The 15,898-nt window shown below is 36.0% G+C and overlaps 1 protein-coding gene across 1 annotated transcript in view; it reads right to left on the reverse strand.

The window, feature by feature from the left end:
* The window catches only part of SORCS2 (sortilin related VPS10 domain containing receptor 2), a gene marked incomplete at both ends in the record, with an annotated part of 556,540 nt that overhangs the window by 5,332 nt on the left and 535,310 nt on the right, over positions 1-15,898 (reverse strand). Inside the window, 5 exons of the mRNA XM_080638949.1 lie at positions 6,355-6,457; positions 7,362-7,461; positions 11,571-11,696; positions 13,699-13,811; positions 15,577-15,700. Of these exons, the coding sequence (XP_080495075.1) occupies positions 6,355-6,457; positions 7,362-7,461; positions 11,571-11,696; positions 13,699-13,811; positions 15,577-15,700 (566 nt within the window). The remainder of the gene's footprint in view (positions 1-6,354; positions 6,458-7,361; positions 7,462-11,570; positions 11,697-13,698; positions 13,812-15,576; positions 15,701-15,898) is intronic.

Raw genomic sequence — 15,898 nt, forward strand, 5'->3', positions numbered from 1 at the left:
GCATCTTAGATTGTAACACAGAGCATGGATGGGAAGAAGTGGAGAATCACAGGTCTTGTATAGGTCTTGTGCTTATACTGTAGGCATTTGACCTTTTATACACTATAGAGATCTCTACGTGTTTCATATGGTTCAGTTTTACCAGCAAGAGACTCAACCAGATTGAAGAAAATGGCAGTCCAAGCCTTTTCAAGAGGTGTTTTTAACAGATGTGCCAGATGTTCTGCTTATAAGGGAGAACTGCACTGTGGAACGAATCAGGATGTGGATACCGAATCCTTGCTAAAGATGGGCCTGACTCTGGAAATTTTTCAGTTGCCTCTCACTGCTCTAATATGTAGGAAAGAAGCTGCTACCTCTAATTACACAGAGAGAAACTCTTTTGTACCCTGATGTGCATTCTCTTCTTAAGGAAGTGATTTCTATTCAGTGCAATATAACTGTTTGAAGTAGGCAGAGCTGAAATGCTTGGGTCTACATAAAAGACTACTGTGAAAACATGACAAGACATGAAATCTGACCCAAGAGAGTTATATCACCAATATGAAAATTGAAAGCACATTTATAAGTACAGAGAAAAAGATTATACGATAGATTCTTTTGAGGGTTTACTCTTCAGCTGCAAAATGCATGTGCTTCACATCCATTGCTGGAGACAATTACCTCTGCCGAGCAGTACTCTATGGTTTACATTTTTAGATCCTTTTGTTTTCTTTGTAGCATTTTATTTCAATCATGAAGAAGAAGAAATATTCATGCCTGCTCTGAGGACCATAAAAATATGTACTGGAGACTTAATTCTGCACAGAACTACTATTGAACATCACAGCACATGGCCTTCACCAAGCTCTTCAGGTCTTACACCTTTTAGAAGATATTCCAGAAAGTTCTTTTTCTTTACTTCCTGATATTCACAAATTCTAATCAGTTCACACCTGAAACTATTTGCACGTAAAAATGTTCAGCAGTAAGGAACAGCAGGAAGGGGATGAGATATTGATTCCCACTCATTTAAACTCTCTAGTTTATTTGGCTTTCAGTTCCTTCCTTGTGAAGCCAATATTCATCGGCCTTTATGCAACTGCATTCATTTTCCAGAGGCTTGATTAAGATTCTGCTTAGTATAAAAAAAAAAAAAGGAACATATTCATATGGCAAAGGACATGGAATAATGTAGCATTCTCGTGGAATTTAAATAAAACTAACAATAATAATCTATTAAATAGATTAAATAAAATATTATTTTAGAACTTTATTGTGGTGCTGGCTTTATTATGCTTGGATTAATGTTCAAAGATGACTTACTTCTTTGTGCTTTAAAGCACTTCTGATTTACTTGCCTCTTTCATTTCAGAAATCTTTTCTACATGCTATTACTTTGATTTTTGAGGAAGTTTTTATGAAATACTATGGATCATTAAATTAGTGCCTGTTTTTTTATAACTAAATGACATGGACTGGGACTAAACTTGCGCTCATGGAATATAAAAGTAATATAAGCAAGGTGGGTAAAAAGATAGCTTTTCAGAGACTGAAAACAAGACAGTAAGTCAATGAGGCAGAAAGATAACACAGTTCTCCTCCAGATTGTGGAAATGACCAGGGAAGGGGTTCATTACCAAAAGTGGCACTTGACAGTAGTGAGGAAAAAAAGAATACACACAGAATGGTATAAATTTGGCTGAAGTAGATTCATGGCGATTTGTGAAAACAACACATGCAGCTTGAAGTACAATGGCAGTAGTCTGCATACAAATTAAAAGTTGAAGATTTTCATACTCTTTTAGAGAACCAAATTTGCTACTATTAACCAGGTCAAATACCTAAGCAGAAAAGCCAACTATTTGTTCTGGTTTGGCTACCCTAATATCCTGTTGTTATACAGATGTAAAAAATAAGAAAAGGATTTCAGATCCATGATAATTACATGGCAGCTTTGATGTGGCTAAAATGTATTTTTCCTTTCCTCCACCTTGCCTAGTACAGACAGTGCTATTTGCCTTCTCTATACTGTTGCCCAGCACTGCACACCATAGAAGTTTGCTGTGAAAGAATGAAGAAATCTTTTGTGGATGGCAACTTGAAACCCACAAAAAATATAAACATTTTTTCAAAGGGAATAGAAGAAGTGTGTTTTTCCTGAACCTAATTTATTAAAGATGTTATGGTATAGAAAAAATATATGAAAGTCCCAGATCTGCATTAAAAAATAGACCTGACTTCTCAAATATATTTTCCAGCTGCTTCATATTGTTCTGGTCAAAAGAAACAGCTCTAGTCCATTTTACCTGGATGCTTAAACAACTGAAGCATACTAGTGAGTACTGTAACATATTGTTTGCTTGAGGCATCAGATTGGTGATTTCCATACTCAAAAAATAAGAGCAAAGAAAAGGCACATTATTCTTGGCTTGCCAGCCATCCATGTTCATTGTCTGCACTGCATCCTGTGTCATAGCCACAGTCAGATTTAGCAGTTGGGGTATTACCTCTCCTTGCTCTAATGCTGAAAATTCCCTGACACACCCTCCCAAATGTAGCTAAACTAATCTTTGTTCATTTGTGGGATACAACCAGAATTAGTCTTTAAAACCATCAGCACTTACCATTTAAAATTTACTTTTCATTTTCTACATAAAATTAGCCCTAATCTGAATTGTTTACCTACTCTGATCACAGAGGATCGAAACCCTACGTGCCTCAAGACTTTCTGGCTTTCTAATTTTGTTTTTGTCTAAAGCAAGCAATCACTCTCTGGACTGCCAGGAATCGCTTCATGGGTTCCCAGGACTCCAGCACCAGTTTTTCAAGCATATGTTCCTGGTGATAAGTGGCTGGATGCACAAACACACCATTAGATAAAGTAGAGGCAGGGAGATGAAATGATAAATGTTCACTATTTTACTGCATATAAGAACATAGGACAGCAGTATTTCTAGTCAGTGTTTAATTATTTGGCATTAGGGTGCATTAGAACCAATGTAATTTATAGTCACCTAATCATTACTAGAGAGCCATGACAGCTCCGCTTATCCAGCAGACCCTAACATTTTAGTTTTGATTAGTAGGAAATGACACAATTTAATTTTTTCTTTAAAATAGGAATTCCTTCAGGAGTGATGAGACAGTGTTGGTTTTTACTATGCCTATAGCTAATCAGCCCAAATTCCACCACCTCTATAAGAATCTGCCTTTGCTTTCCCCCTACACTCCCTACTTAATTAGATAAAATATTCTCTTTGTTTTCTGCATACGAGGCATCTGACATATAATTTTATGGAGTATTGTTATTTTTAGATTACTGCTTTCCCAAAAACTAATTTTGGGAGATTGACTTCTTGTGAGGGACACCATTTTTTAGTGCTGGGTATTGCAGTTTTCAGAAAATGAGAAACAGGAGCAGCAAGTTTCCGAGAGGTCCTGATTGCCCTGAAAGATTCATAAAAAAGAATTCTTAGATTAGTCCCTGATACCTTGTCAACACCGTCTTTCATCTCGCAATTCTGTGTGATGAATTAGTGTAAATTAAGCCTCTTGCTTGGGGACAGGAACCAATCCCTGGCACTTCAGAACCATTAGCCAGTTTGAGCAGGTTTCTCCTTTTTCTATTGAAGCTGTACTATGGTCTATACAGAAGTGTGTTATTTTCTCTTTACTTTTCACCACCAGTCCTGTCTTGTGCCTCGACTCACTGCAAAAAGACTAAATGCTCTCACGTATGAAGCTGTAACCTCCCTGCCAATGCAGTCACCATCTTAACTGCAACCCAGTCTTTCTATCTTGCATCTTTCCAGGTATCAAACAGCCTTAAAACCTGTCTTTTAGGCCAGAAAAGAGAGAGAAATAGAGAGAGAATAGTCCAAGGCATGTCCATACAATCTTTTACAAACCACCTGCTTTGCCTGTGCCCCAATGCCATCTACAAGTCCTGCAGACCCAATCAGTGTAGTGATAAAACTAAAAATAATAAAGATTTCTCTGACTTCAAGGAAAAGAAAGCTTTAACCTTTTTCTGAAGGGAGTATCTGACTTACATAAGTAAAAGAAAAGCACCAGCAAATGTATTCCATCTCCTACTTAATTTTGTGAATCATACATAAAAATTATGGACATTATTAACATTTCAACACCTTATACATGCCTGTAAGTGAAAATAACTCATTTTTATATTTGCGTGTGTTGTCTGAGTTACCAGAGAGCCCAGTAAATGTTGTTCTGCTGAAATTATATTCTAAAATGGAACAATTTTTGTTGCCGATGGCATTCTTTCAGCAAATTAATTTTTAATATACAGGCATATAATACTGACAAGCTGCCTTTGTGCATTACAACTTGCAACCTTTGTATCTATAAAGGACACTCAATTTCATAGCCTCAGTCCCTATGGACGAGTTTGTAAACTTACATACTCACTGTACTGACTTTAAAGGAACTCTACTCGCAAGTAAGCACTCCATGGGGATCCAGCAATGAAACATCCATCTTTATAAATACAGCAAAGACTTTTTTGAAGGGATTAAAGACTTGGGTGGGAGAGGAGCTTACAGGGAGCACACGGGGGAAATTGATTTTTCAAATGTAGCACCAATCAGGCGCTCAATATTCTTTGAAGATCAAATTGCAAATAAAGGATGCAACAACAACAACAAAAATTGTCACCTTGGAAAAGATGAGCAGGAATATTTGAAAATAATTCTGTCAAATCTCAGAAACAGATATGAAATGGACTAAAATTGAATACTACTGCATGGTCATTCATCAATGCCAACTGCAGTTTTCAGGCTACTCATAAACATTTGAATATCTCTCACGATTCTCCTCACTCGCATCTAAATTGAACCCCCACAAAATTTAAATGCAAATGATTTTCACAAATTATATATAGAAGTGGGAGAAACATTAAAGCTCGCAATTTGCAAATTGTACTATAGTTTCCTCTTTAGTAAAAGCTCTATTTATAAAGCAATGGTTCATTGAGTATTTTAGAAAGAACTCAAGGAACATAATTTTTTCCTCCTTTCTTGAATATTTCATACTTCTTTTGCCATGCAGTAATTGTGTCTGTAATTTAATTGCTCTCATTTAAGAGCTAATAAAAGATATAAATCATAGAGCTTTTGAAAGATATCACAAGCAAGTTTTATGACTGCACACTACAAACAGCAAATCCTCCATTTATTGCTACTGAAATAATATAATTACACCACATCAACCATTTTTATGCTTTTCCTTGCTGCAGGCACCTAGAATAGTAAAATGGAATTTTATTCAGCTGTAGACAGCCTGACAGTTTGCGCTTTGTCCTTTAAAGAAATCAGCCACTATGAGCAATAAGAAACTTAGCTGCTGCAGTGGAAAATGAAGAGATCCTTAGAAAAAGGGGGGCTCTATATTGACTTAGTAACTCTTTATCTAAACAAACTTATTTAAATGCTACCTATGCTTACTGCTATCACAAACTCAGTGCTGCACCCTTTTCTACAACCTATGTTTATTTCACATAAAAATCAACCTTTAAAAAATGAGACAAATCAACAGGAATCCTCACTGAGTAAGGACAGCAGGATTTGATGATGATGAAGACTTGCTTCCAGTATGCTTAAACTCAAGAACTTCTAAGTGCCCCAGAGATAGAAAATTACCAAGAGCATAGCCAATGATAACACAGACTCATGAACAAGAACAAAATCCTTTAAATTGCCTAGCACCCTTGTAGCTCTGATTAAAATCAGTTGCAGACTAGAGATATATTGGATTGTCAAAGGCTGGCATGGCATCCCTTGCCAATTTTGAGAATATGTCTTACATAAAGTCCATCTCCAGAATTATTTCTCCCCTCAACAAACTTTAGTGTCAAATTAATGCTAATCTATTTCTGTCAGTCATTCTATATGGCATTGCCCCAGCAATTAAAATGTAATGTGTGCAAAGAGAAACTCCAGAGCACTACACATTTTGATAATACTACCTTTTTAAGCAAATCAGCATTGCAGATGCATTCCTTGTCCCAAAAGCTTCAGTTTATTCATAACTGCTAGGAGTAATGAGGTAGGAATTAATCAGGAATAATATTTTAGCTCAGCTCTGTTTCTTGATGATATTATTTAGACAAGCTGAACAAACTCTACATAGTTCCCATATTGCTGCTATTTATCTTGGAACACAGCAAGTGAAAGCAAGCATCAGTACAGGACCTTGATGCCTGAAAAGTTCGGAAAAACATGATTTTCAAAGCAGTGGACTTTTTGCAATTCTTCAAGGAACCTTTTCAAATAACAAACAAACTCTGTTTTGCTGATCTGTGGATAAACCTAATTCTTAAAGTGTGTATATCGTTGATTAAGGTTTACTTGCCTTTTGAACTTGTAGAGGATGAAAGCCCCAACTGCAACTAGACAGATAACAAAGAGAATCACAATAGCCCAGTAGCCACTGCCTCCTCCAATCCTCCGAGAGTCTGAAATACAAAATAAAACAACAGCTTAGCATGTCTTCTCTCAGATCACTCACATTCTTGGGCTTTCTTTTCTATTTAATTGTCAGGGCAAAACCATTTGTTGCTATTTGTGTAAGTTCTTTTTACTACATCTGTAGCCTCTTCAAGAAGGCAACACCACAAAATTAATTGGTGACTTGTGACTGAATGACAGAGGACCAATTAAAAACAAATACAAGCAAAACCGAAGCCAAAATAAAACACAATAAACAACTTTGAAGATTTAATTATTTGCATACTCAGTGGGTCTTTTTCTCAGAATCTAAAGTTATCATAGGAAATGATCGCATATCCTAAAGTATACGTGTTACAAAAGCAGGGCTGTATTAATGTCACAGAAGGAAAAACTAAGGCTCTGAACAATTAATTCATCAAGGTCCCACATTGGTAAAGGCTGAAAAAAACATGTGCTTCTTTCAATCCCAGCCTTTTATGCTGGCTAACGAATGTTAGCCCTTTAAACCAGATGAGGTACTACAGCAAGACTGTAGCACGATTCCACATTAGTGACGAGATAAAAGAGCTTTGTCTTCTAGAGGGAGCTGAGAGATAAAATATCATACCCATATTTACATAAATTGATTGTGCTAAGTTAAGCTGTTCTCCCACGGCATGCTGAAATAATAAAGGATATATTATGGGAGATGATACACAAACAAAAATGATGGGACTCTATATATTACATATATATACATATTTACACATATATACATATATTTATGCATGCATCTATATGTAACAAATACGAAGTAAGTGTATATGTACGTAGACATATATATTGATATGAAAATTTTCTCCTTAACTGATTAGAACTCAAACAGGCATCCAAAAGTTGTGCTGTTGGGAGCTTTGTGTATATGTTTACCTGAACTGGAGTCAGCTAAAGTCACTAAGACCCAGTATCCTCCCCTCAGAAAGAAACTGATGTTGTGTGCATTCAAGGCCTGCTTTATAGCTGCTATTCTCTGAAAATACAAGAGAGAGAATGTCAGACATCTTGCACTATGTTCCACTCTGAGTCACTCAATGTTCTAAAAAGGAAAACCCCTGGTTCATTAAACGGTAAGAAATTCAAAAAGCATTTGTCAACAATGAGCTGAAATTTTACAGAAATTCAGTGTTTAAAAATAGTGCCAAACTCTACAAGCCGTAAAAGCTGATTTATAGCTAAATCTATCTTTCTGCTTACACCAAAGCCTTTACATTTACCCAGTATGTGACAGACAGCACATCATTTGCACACGCTGTTTGGTTTACCTGGTCATAACTCACACAATGCATAATTCATATTAATAACTCTCCATTCTTCTAACCTATCACAAGAAAACCTGCAATGTCACTTATATTTCTTGCTGTGAAAAGTAACTGCTATTTGATAATGAACTACATGTCATAATTTTCCTCACTTCCTTATCTGTAATGGTATGGATTCCATTTATACCTGATTTCTAACAATACTCTCTAGAAATATATACATCCATCCATGTGGAAAAAATCAGGATTCTTCCTATTCTTCTCTAGTGGATAGATAGTAAAATATGGTCTCTCACATTTTTATGGAGCAGAACCATTAAATATACTATCATATCCTAACCCCAGATGACAAATTGTCTGAATATTCCTTTCTACTTGCTTGTGTCTTTAACATGGGTTATTTTCTAAAAGATCAAAGCTAGTTTTATACTCTATACCTTATAATTTAGGATATGACTTCACACAGGATGCCAAATTAGAAATATGCTTTATATCCATGAAACCTTCATGAGTAACTTCTTTTATGATACTATCAATTACGGTGCTCATCTTTGACAAGCCTTTGCATATAATAGATAGAAATCCCTGTAGTCTCTCTTGTTATGGTCATAGACTATACAAAAGTTCAAATATCCTCACTCATATTCAGGAATAGCTAACTTATGAAGCCATTTCACTGACTTTTTTACATTTTTTGTGGGAGAATGACTCAACATAAGGGTGATGGGATCATGGCCTCAGTTATTTTACAAGAAAATTACTCTAGATAGCTCCTAAGTATTTATCTTTTTGCCCAAAGTCTGAAAAGAGAATAGATATGATAAGGATATAATAATACAATGATAATAATATATTGATTAGCATCTTTCAAAGTGATGCTGGTACCACTGAAATAGTTACTTGATGTCACTCCAGGTTCACATGTTCATGCTATACCGTGGCAAGAGGGTCAACTACGTTACGGTAATCTGACTTTGAGACAGTAAATGAAATTACCAAGGTCCATAACTTTGGATACCTCATATTTTCCTGGCAGGTGTTTGAGGAACCAAATATTTGCTGGTTTTTGCTTAAGTGACTAACACTTGTCCATTATTTCTCTGCCTACCCAAGCATATCCAAACTACACTTCCACAGGTTGAAAATTTGAATCTCATGTGAACCACCAGGCTTATTTGTTTCACTGTTAGATTAATGGTTGTTTCAGTACTTGAGGCATTTATTGAACACAATGCTGCCACCTCTCCAACATTTACAAAAAACAACCTACTGTGTGGAGGTCTTCTCTAGACTCTCTAAGTTAAGGTTCTTATACCAGCATTTGAATTTTCTATCTTCTTTTTCTACATCCTTTCCAATTATAGTATTTGAACATGTGAACAAAGTGGCTCCTGCATTGTGGTATAACAATGTAAAAATAATGACAGTATTCAAACTGTTACCTACTTTCTTACGCATGTGGTGTTTGAGTTGCCCTTTTTACCAAAGCAACTCACTGGGAATTTTCATGTAGTAGTGTATCTAGACAGAGCCCCAGGTCTTCCTCAGAGCCACTGCTTTGCAGGCTACAGTTTAAATGCATTTTAATTGACTCTTTTAACTGGACTCATCCCACCTGACATTAGACGTGTAATAGATGTGCATAAATTAAGCAACTGAGTCTTCCTCCGGAGTCAATGATTAGAATGAAGTTGCTGTGTTCTTAAAACCAGGTTAAATCACAGTCAGCTTTTATTTCTACATGCATAAATTTGAAAGAAAAAGGGCTTTTATCTGAATTACCCAAAGGGCTCCTACTACTGCACTTCCAACTTACGATCTTTGTTATTGCTGGCTACTTTTACCAGTTATGACTCCTGTTCTAGACCACTAATTTAATCACTGGCACCACATCACAACACTCTGTAAAATACCAATAGAAACCACCAAGTAAGTGCTTGCTGCCTGACCAAGATCTTCTGAAATCACATAATATTCCAAATCTAAAAGGTTTTTGGTCAAGAACAAATAGGTCTTCTTTTAGGGAAGACATTTTGGAAATACGTTTACGTTAAGGATTTCACGGACACCTCCAAGTATGCAGAAAACGTTCTGCAATGGTGAGCCACAACATTGTCACAACACTGACGTTGAGAACTGGCACTAGCAATATGGCAAAGCACATCCTTCAGGTTAAAGATGATGAAGACCTTCAAGATTCTCTTCTAGGAGAATGTTATGAATTTTTAAACAAGGGACACCATGAGTATTTTCCTGTTGACTTAACCAGATACTGCTTGTAAGTTTATTTACATAGGGTGTATTTTCAGGATATTTCTTGAGTCACAGTGGAGTCGCAATATATATTTTATCAAAATTTGTGCCGTTCAATTCTAAATCAACAATTTCACATGCATAAATCAATAGTTAAAGTAAGGTAGCATCCCATAGCTACAATATAAAAATAGAAATTTAGGCAGCTGGCTAAAGCAGGACTACTTATTACAGAAACTGTTCCCTGGTAAACTACTGTAATTTCCCCATAGTCCCACTGAAATGAAAGTTTTTCCAAATAATTTGCAACATGTGACTCTTCTTCTTTATGGTTTGGAATAACTTGCAGGCTATTTCATAAACAAACATGAATAAAAAGTCTTAAGCCAGCATATTCTTTAAGCTGCCTTAAAGCACAGTGCTAATATACCAGTTGAGATATAAATGACACTAATATGCATCACACTTTGTGCTGAAATAACATGTTTGAACAACCTAAGAATCTATCACTACCAGTTCCCTCAAATTAATAAAGACATCCATTCCATATATGCTCAGAATAAATAATTTCCTTCAGAAACTGCATTCACACTCTATTCTGTGCATTTTAAAGTAAGACACCTGTACAAGTACTTTGACAACTTCAACCTACTCCTTTGGACTTTCCAAACCATACCCCATAAATTCCAAACATAACCTGCTGGCTTTGTTTTCACATAAAAAGCTTCATCTTAACTGCTTCTCCAGCTCTTTGGATACTATGACCTTGTCTGAAGAAGCTGTAAAATGCCCTTCAAAATTAATGATACCTTACATTGTTATTCCTTGCAATTCTGTTTTTATTATTTGTTATTATTTTTCTATTATTATTACTATTAATTATTATTTTATTTTCTGTCATTCTTTGGCATGACTTGAACTGCTAGATACAGGCACAGGGTTGGGATCTCTTCCTTCGCTATCACAGCAAAAGGACAATTACTACAAATTATTAGTGCCGAATGTTCCTGTGGAGGAAATATAGTTCCAAATAATAAGGCAGAAACTAATGTCTTATTTTCATTCCTGTGTTCCCTGTATTTATTTCTTGGCAACTGAAAAGGACTTTTGCTCATAAAGACAGAAACTACCTGGCTCAACGCTCTTTACAGGTCAACTATCAAGGTTCTTTTTCTGTTTGACCTGAAATCTGATTTGCTTATGAAAAGAGTGCAGAGATGCTTTGTCCCTCATTAGAAATGTCAGTGTTCTAAATACACTCTTTGCTTTATTGGATCTTCACAGACTGACATGTCACCACTGTTTTTTCTGTTTAAAAACCAGTTGAGTATTACTTAGTCTTGTGAAATACACTAATACCAGTAAGCACTAGATTATGCTGGTCTAGATACCGTCAAACACAGCAGACATAGCGGTTGCTAGCTTTTACATGTATCTTGTCAGATGGGAATGAGATCTTTACATAGGTAGGGAACACCTTTTAATTATTACATAACGACAATGAGAGTATAGCAACTGCAAAAGAGGATGAAGACTGTCCTAGCCAGACATACATTGCTCTGGTTACCTTATCACTAGTTACACTTCTCTTCCTTTTTGGTTGATTTGCTGGTAGTAGCACATGCAAGTCGGCAGTTGTGGGCAGACCAGGTTTCACAACTGTCATGAGTGTTTCTTCGGGTATATTTGTTTCCTGTACAGACAAAGGCATATGGCAAATTATAGAACAGTGTGCTTTATATTTTAGAGAAAATACATGAGTAATTCCTCATATGTCTTTTTGTCTTTGGTATTCAGATCCTTAATATTTAGAGGATATTCTACCAGAAGCTAAAACATGAACAAAGCCAAATACAAATCAAGTGAAATGTGAGCTGCTCTTTGAAGACTGGAAGAGCTAAGCATTGTTATTGCATTAAAGTGATTTAGTGGCATCATACAAAGAAGCCAAATCAAGTGGTATGCAGAGTTAGCAAAACTGTGCTATGGCTGTGCATTTCTAGGGTAACAGGAAAAAAAAATCCTAACTGATTTAGGACCTCTGTGGGCCATTCAGACACATAGTAGACTTAGAAGGGCATATTCATTACAGCTAACTTTAGCTTAGGGAGGCTACTTTTCCATCTGTGTTTAATGGACAGAGAAAAATCTTCCAGAGTAACACTAAGAGCACCTAGATTGAGTTCCTGAAATTGCAATGAATACCTGCATCCCACACTGAAAGTCAAGTGCATCTCTTTTCAATGTAGTTTATGTAAATTTTGCTTTTAGTCCCAAAATGCTCCATGTGTTGTATAATACAGCCACATGATTCTTAGGACAACACCCTGGGCACTTTCTATAGCCTTTATCAAACAGATTCTGAAATTCCATTAAATCTTTCATATTCTTTTGAAAACGATTCAGTAATAATTAAAATGCAACAGCTATTGTATAAGGGAGTAAAATATTTGTTTGACTGACACTGGTTATAGAATGGGTTTATGTTGATAAAAGTGGGAAATAATTCAATTTGACATTTGATGTGAACCTTAAAAAAAAAAAAAAAAAAGGCACAAAACGGTATAAAAGCCAAAATTCCAGAGCCTGATTTCCACTACTGCAAATCCAGGAAAAGACAAGTGATTTTAAAAGCAAATACTTTAAGAACATTGTCAACCTGCACCTCAGTGCTAATGCCCTCACAAAAGCCTGTGTGGGCATGCCTAGTTGCTGGCAGTGTGTGCTCCTGAACAGTACAGCTCTAGAGCTCATAGTTTTCACTTATTTACCTCTGAGTACTGCTGCATGGCTTTGTACTTGATTTAACCTACAAGATTCAGCTGCTGCCAATCTACATTTCTTTCGTGAACTCAAACTCCCACAGCTTTACAAATAGTGTGCCTATATATTATGTGTAATTTTCAAAGTTACACAACTGCACTGTAAAGTCTTTCATTCTGCTTTGTTTTTACACAAAGACTATGTCTTTTATATTACACAGAATCATAGAATCACAGAATCCTAGAATGGTTTGAGTTGGAAGGGACCTTAAAGATCACCTAGTTCCAATCCCCTGCCACAGGCAGGGACACCTTCCATGAGAGCAGATTGCTCAAAGCCCCATTCAACCTGGCCTTGAACACTTGCAGGGACAGGGCATCCACAACTTCTCCTGGCAACCTGTTCCAGAGTTCACTCTTGTAGTGATGAATTTCTTCCTAATGTCCCTAAATCTATCTTATTCTAGTTTAAAGCCATTTCCCCTGTCCTATCCTTACATGCCCTTCTAAACAGTCGTCCTACAGCTTTCCTGTATGCTCTCATTATGTACTGGAAGGCTTTACTAATGTCCTCATGGAGCCTTCTTTTTTCTCCTCATTTGCTTAACTTCTAAATATATCACATTTAAGATATTCTTCCTGTTTTGGAGTCAGCAGTATTTACCAATATGTTTATACCTAATCCCAAAGAGCAATATTTAGCATTAATTGCCAATTAGGCTGTGTTAGACATAGACTGTCTATGTTACAACATCAACATCTACAGCCTACACATAAAAGTGACACTAGGCTCAAACTTGTTTGAAATGTGGCTCAAGAGGTTCACTTTATTATTCTGCTCTGCGTCCTTTTTTCCAAATGAGAAGGCATTAACTTAACCTTCAAGCTTTACAACTGGTGAGGGAACATTTTACGAGCAATCCGAAAGAGCACCTTTGCAAGAAGTCGTGTTACTACCCGTCCTATGTCTTCCCTCCACTCCGGTATGTCGGGGTTGTACATGTCCAGGTGCTTAGTAAACTTCAGAGCAAGAACATGAAAATTATCTAGAAAAAGACCAAAAAGTAAAAATTTTGAACAAATAACAAACCAGGTTGCAAAAAGAGTTTTGTAGAAATAATATATAATTTGGCATTATTTGTTGTGCAGCGCTGCAGTATCTAGGAACCCCACTGTTCTGTGTTTATGTACTCTTGCATGGAGCAAGACTACACTCCTGTCAGGCACTCAGTTTCTTTCTGTAGTTTGGTGAACGTCATCAAATTTGTACCTAAAGACAAAAAAGGAGGAAGAGAAAAAAAAAAACAACACAACAACCCAAAGATATTTACATATGTGATCTGGGGTCATAACATTCCCAGTATTTTTTCCTTAGGACAATACACTGCAGAAACACGGTTGGTTTCATTTATTTGTAATGGAAATGTGCCAATGGATCTTATTCTCACTGAATCATAAGCATATGTTTTTTGCCCGTTACATGTTCCTTGTAACATATTCCATGTTACATTTTTTCATGTAAAATGAATACTTTACATACTCCATAAACTAGCTATGAAAATAAGACTAGAAATGATGTAACAAAGGCTAACAACTGCCTTCTTAGAAATAATAAAACCAGTATTTCTCTGGAAATTTTCAAAAATATCTGAAATACTAAAACCAAGCTGTTCCTCAGTGAACAGACTCTAAAATTCTCCATTTCTTCATATAGGTTCCTTGGCTGAACACCTGGAGAACTTAATGCAAAGCAGAGAAAGAGATCCTCTGGAATGCATGAGGCAAACCTGGCCTCCCTAACACTTCCATCAGAATTGTACTTTAGTGTGGTTTTCTTTTCCGAAGACTTCTTTATTTCCCTCATGGCCAGTACTTTCTTGCTCTTACTATCAAGATTGGCCAACATTAAGAGCAGAAGGAGTGCTGGAAAGCTAAAGTCATTGATTTAGTCACACTAAGACTTCTAAAGATTTCTAAAAAAGCGGATGGACTTATAAGTGGTAGCATAAATGTTAAATCCATTTATCTTAGGGAATGAGAAGGTTCACAAAAGCTCCATTTAGCAGGAGTCTTTTATCATTATTTTAAATTAATAAGTGTACTAAAAGCAAAAAGAACAGAACCTTCTTCAGACAATAGAGATGTATCATGTTGTGTATTTTATATCTGAAGGCTTTTAGCTTGCATTAGAAAGAAGCTTTTTCACTTATCAGAATTCCCACATGTGACAGCACAAATACAAATGTAAATAATTTGTTGGCACTACATTTTTCACAGTATATTATACCTTGTCACCACATTATATGACACAACAAAACACACCAGGGCACAATGTGAAACAAAAGCTGAAGGGTTATTCAGTAATTACAGCAGAGCTATACTTGATCAAAACTCTCAAACACCAAAGCAATTGTGATAAAAGGCAATTATTTCATATTGTTTTCGACGCTGAGAGTATATACAGAACTAAATTTTCTTTTTTTTCAGAGGCATTTAAACTACTTTATCTAAAAACTGAGAAAATTTCTAGGCAGTATTGCTACATACAGCATATAGAAACCACAATAACATCTGAAATAAGCAAAGAAAGTAAAATGTTTCAGATTAAACCCTTCCATACAATTACGCTGTTCAACTTCATGGAGTTATCTATTTACAGTTCATCCCTCTAATTCTAAGAATTATATGTGGCATTAGATATAATTTTACAACAGGTTCAGTTGTGTCAGAGCTGGTTTAAGGGGTATAAGAAACAAGTACATATGAAACAAACAAATAAAACCCCAAACAAAATTAAGAATAAACTCTCACCAAAAACATGGACAACTTTTGAGTCCTGAAGCATGGAGCTCCCACAGGAAGCTTGCACTGTTACTCTGATGTCACCTGTCTCAGCAAACTTTGTCACCAGAAAACTCTCCAATGTAAGGAGTGGCTTTAAAAATACACAGAAAAATTTAAAATAGAATTTCAGCAATAACCATGGGAACAGTGTCCTAAGAAAATGTCATTAAAAACGTCACATCAATTATACAATTAATCAACATTTTATCGAATTGTTCAATCACAGTTTTCAATACAGAATGTTTCTTTCCCTAAAGGCATCTTTTATAAACAGAATAGCTGCTGGATG

Source organism: Psittacula echo, assembly GCF_963264785.1.
Source record: "Psittacula echo genome assembly, chromosome: 1".
In the NCBI taxonomy this organism is placed as follows: domain Eukaryota; kingdom Metazoa; phylum Chordata; class Aves; order Psittaciformes; family Psittacidae; genus Psittacula; species Psittacula echo.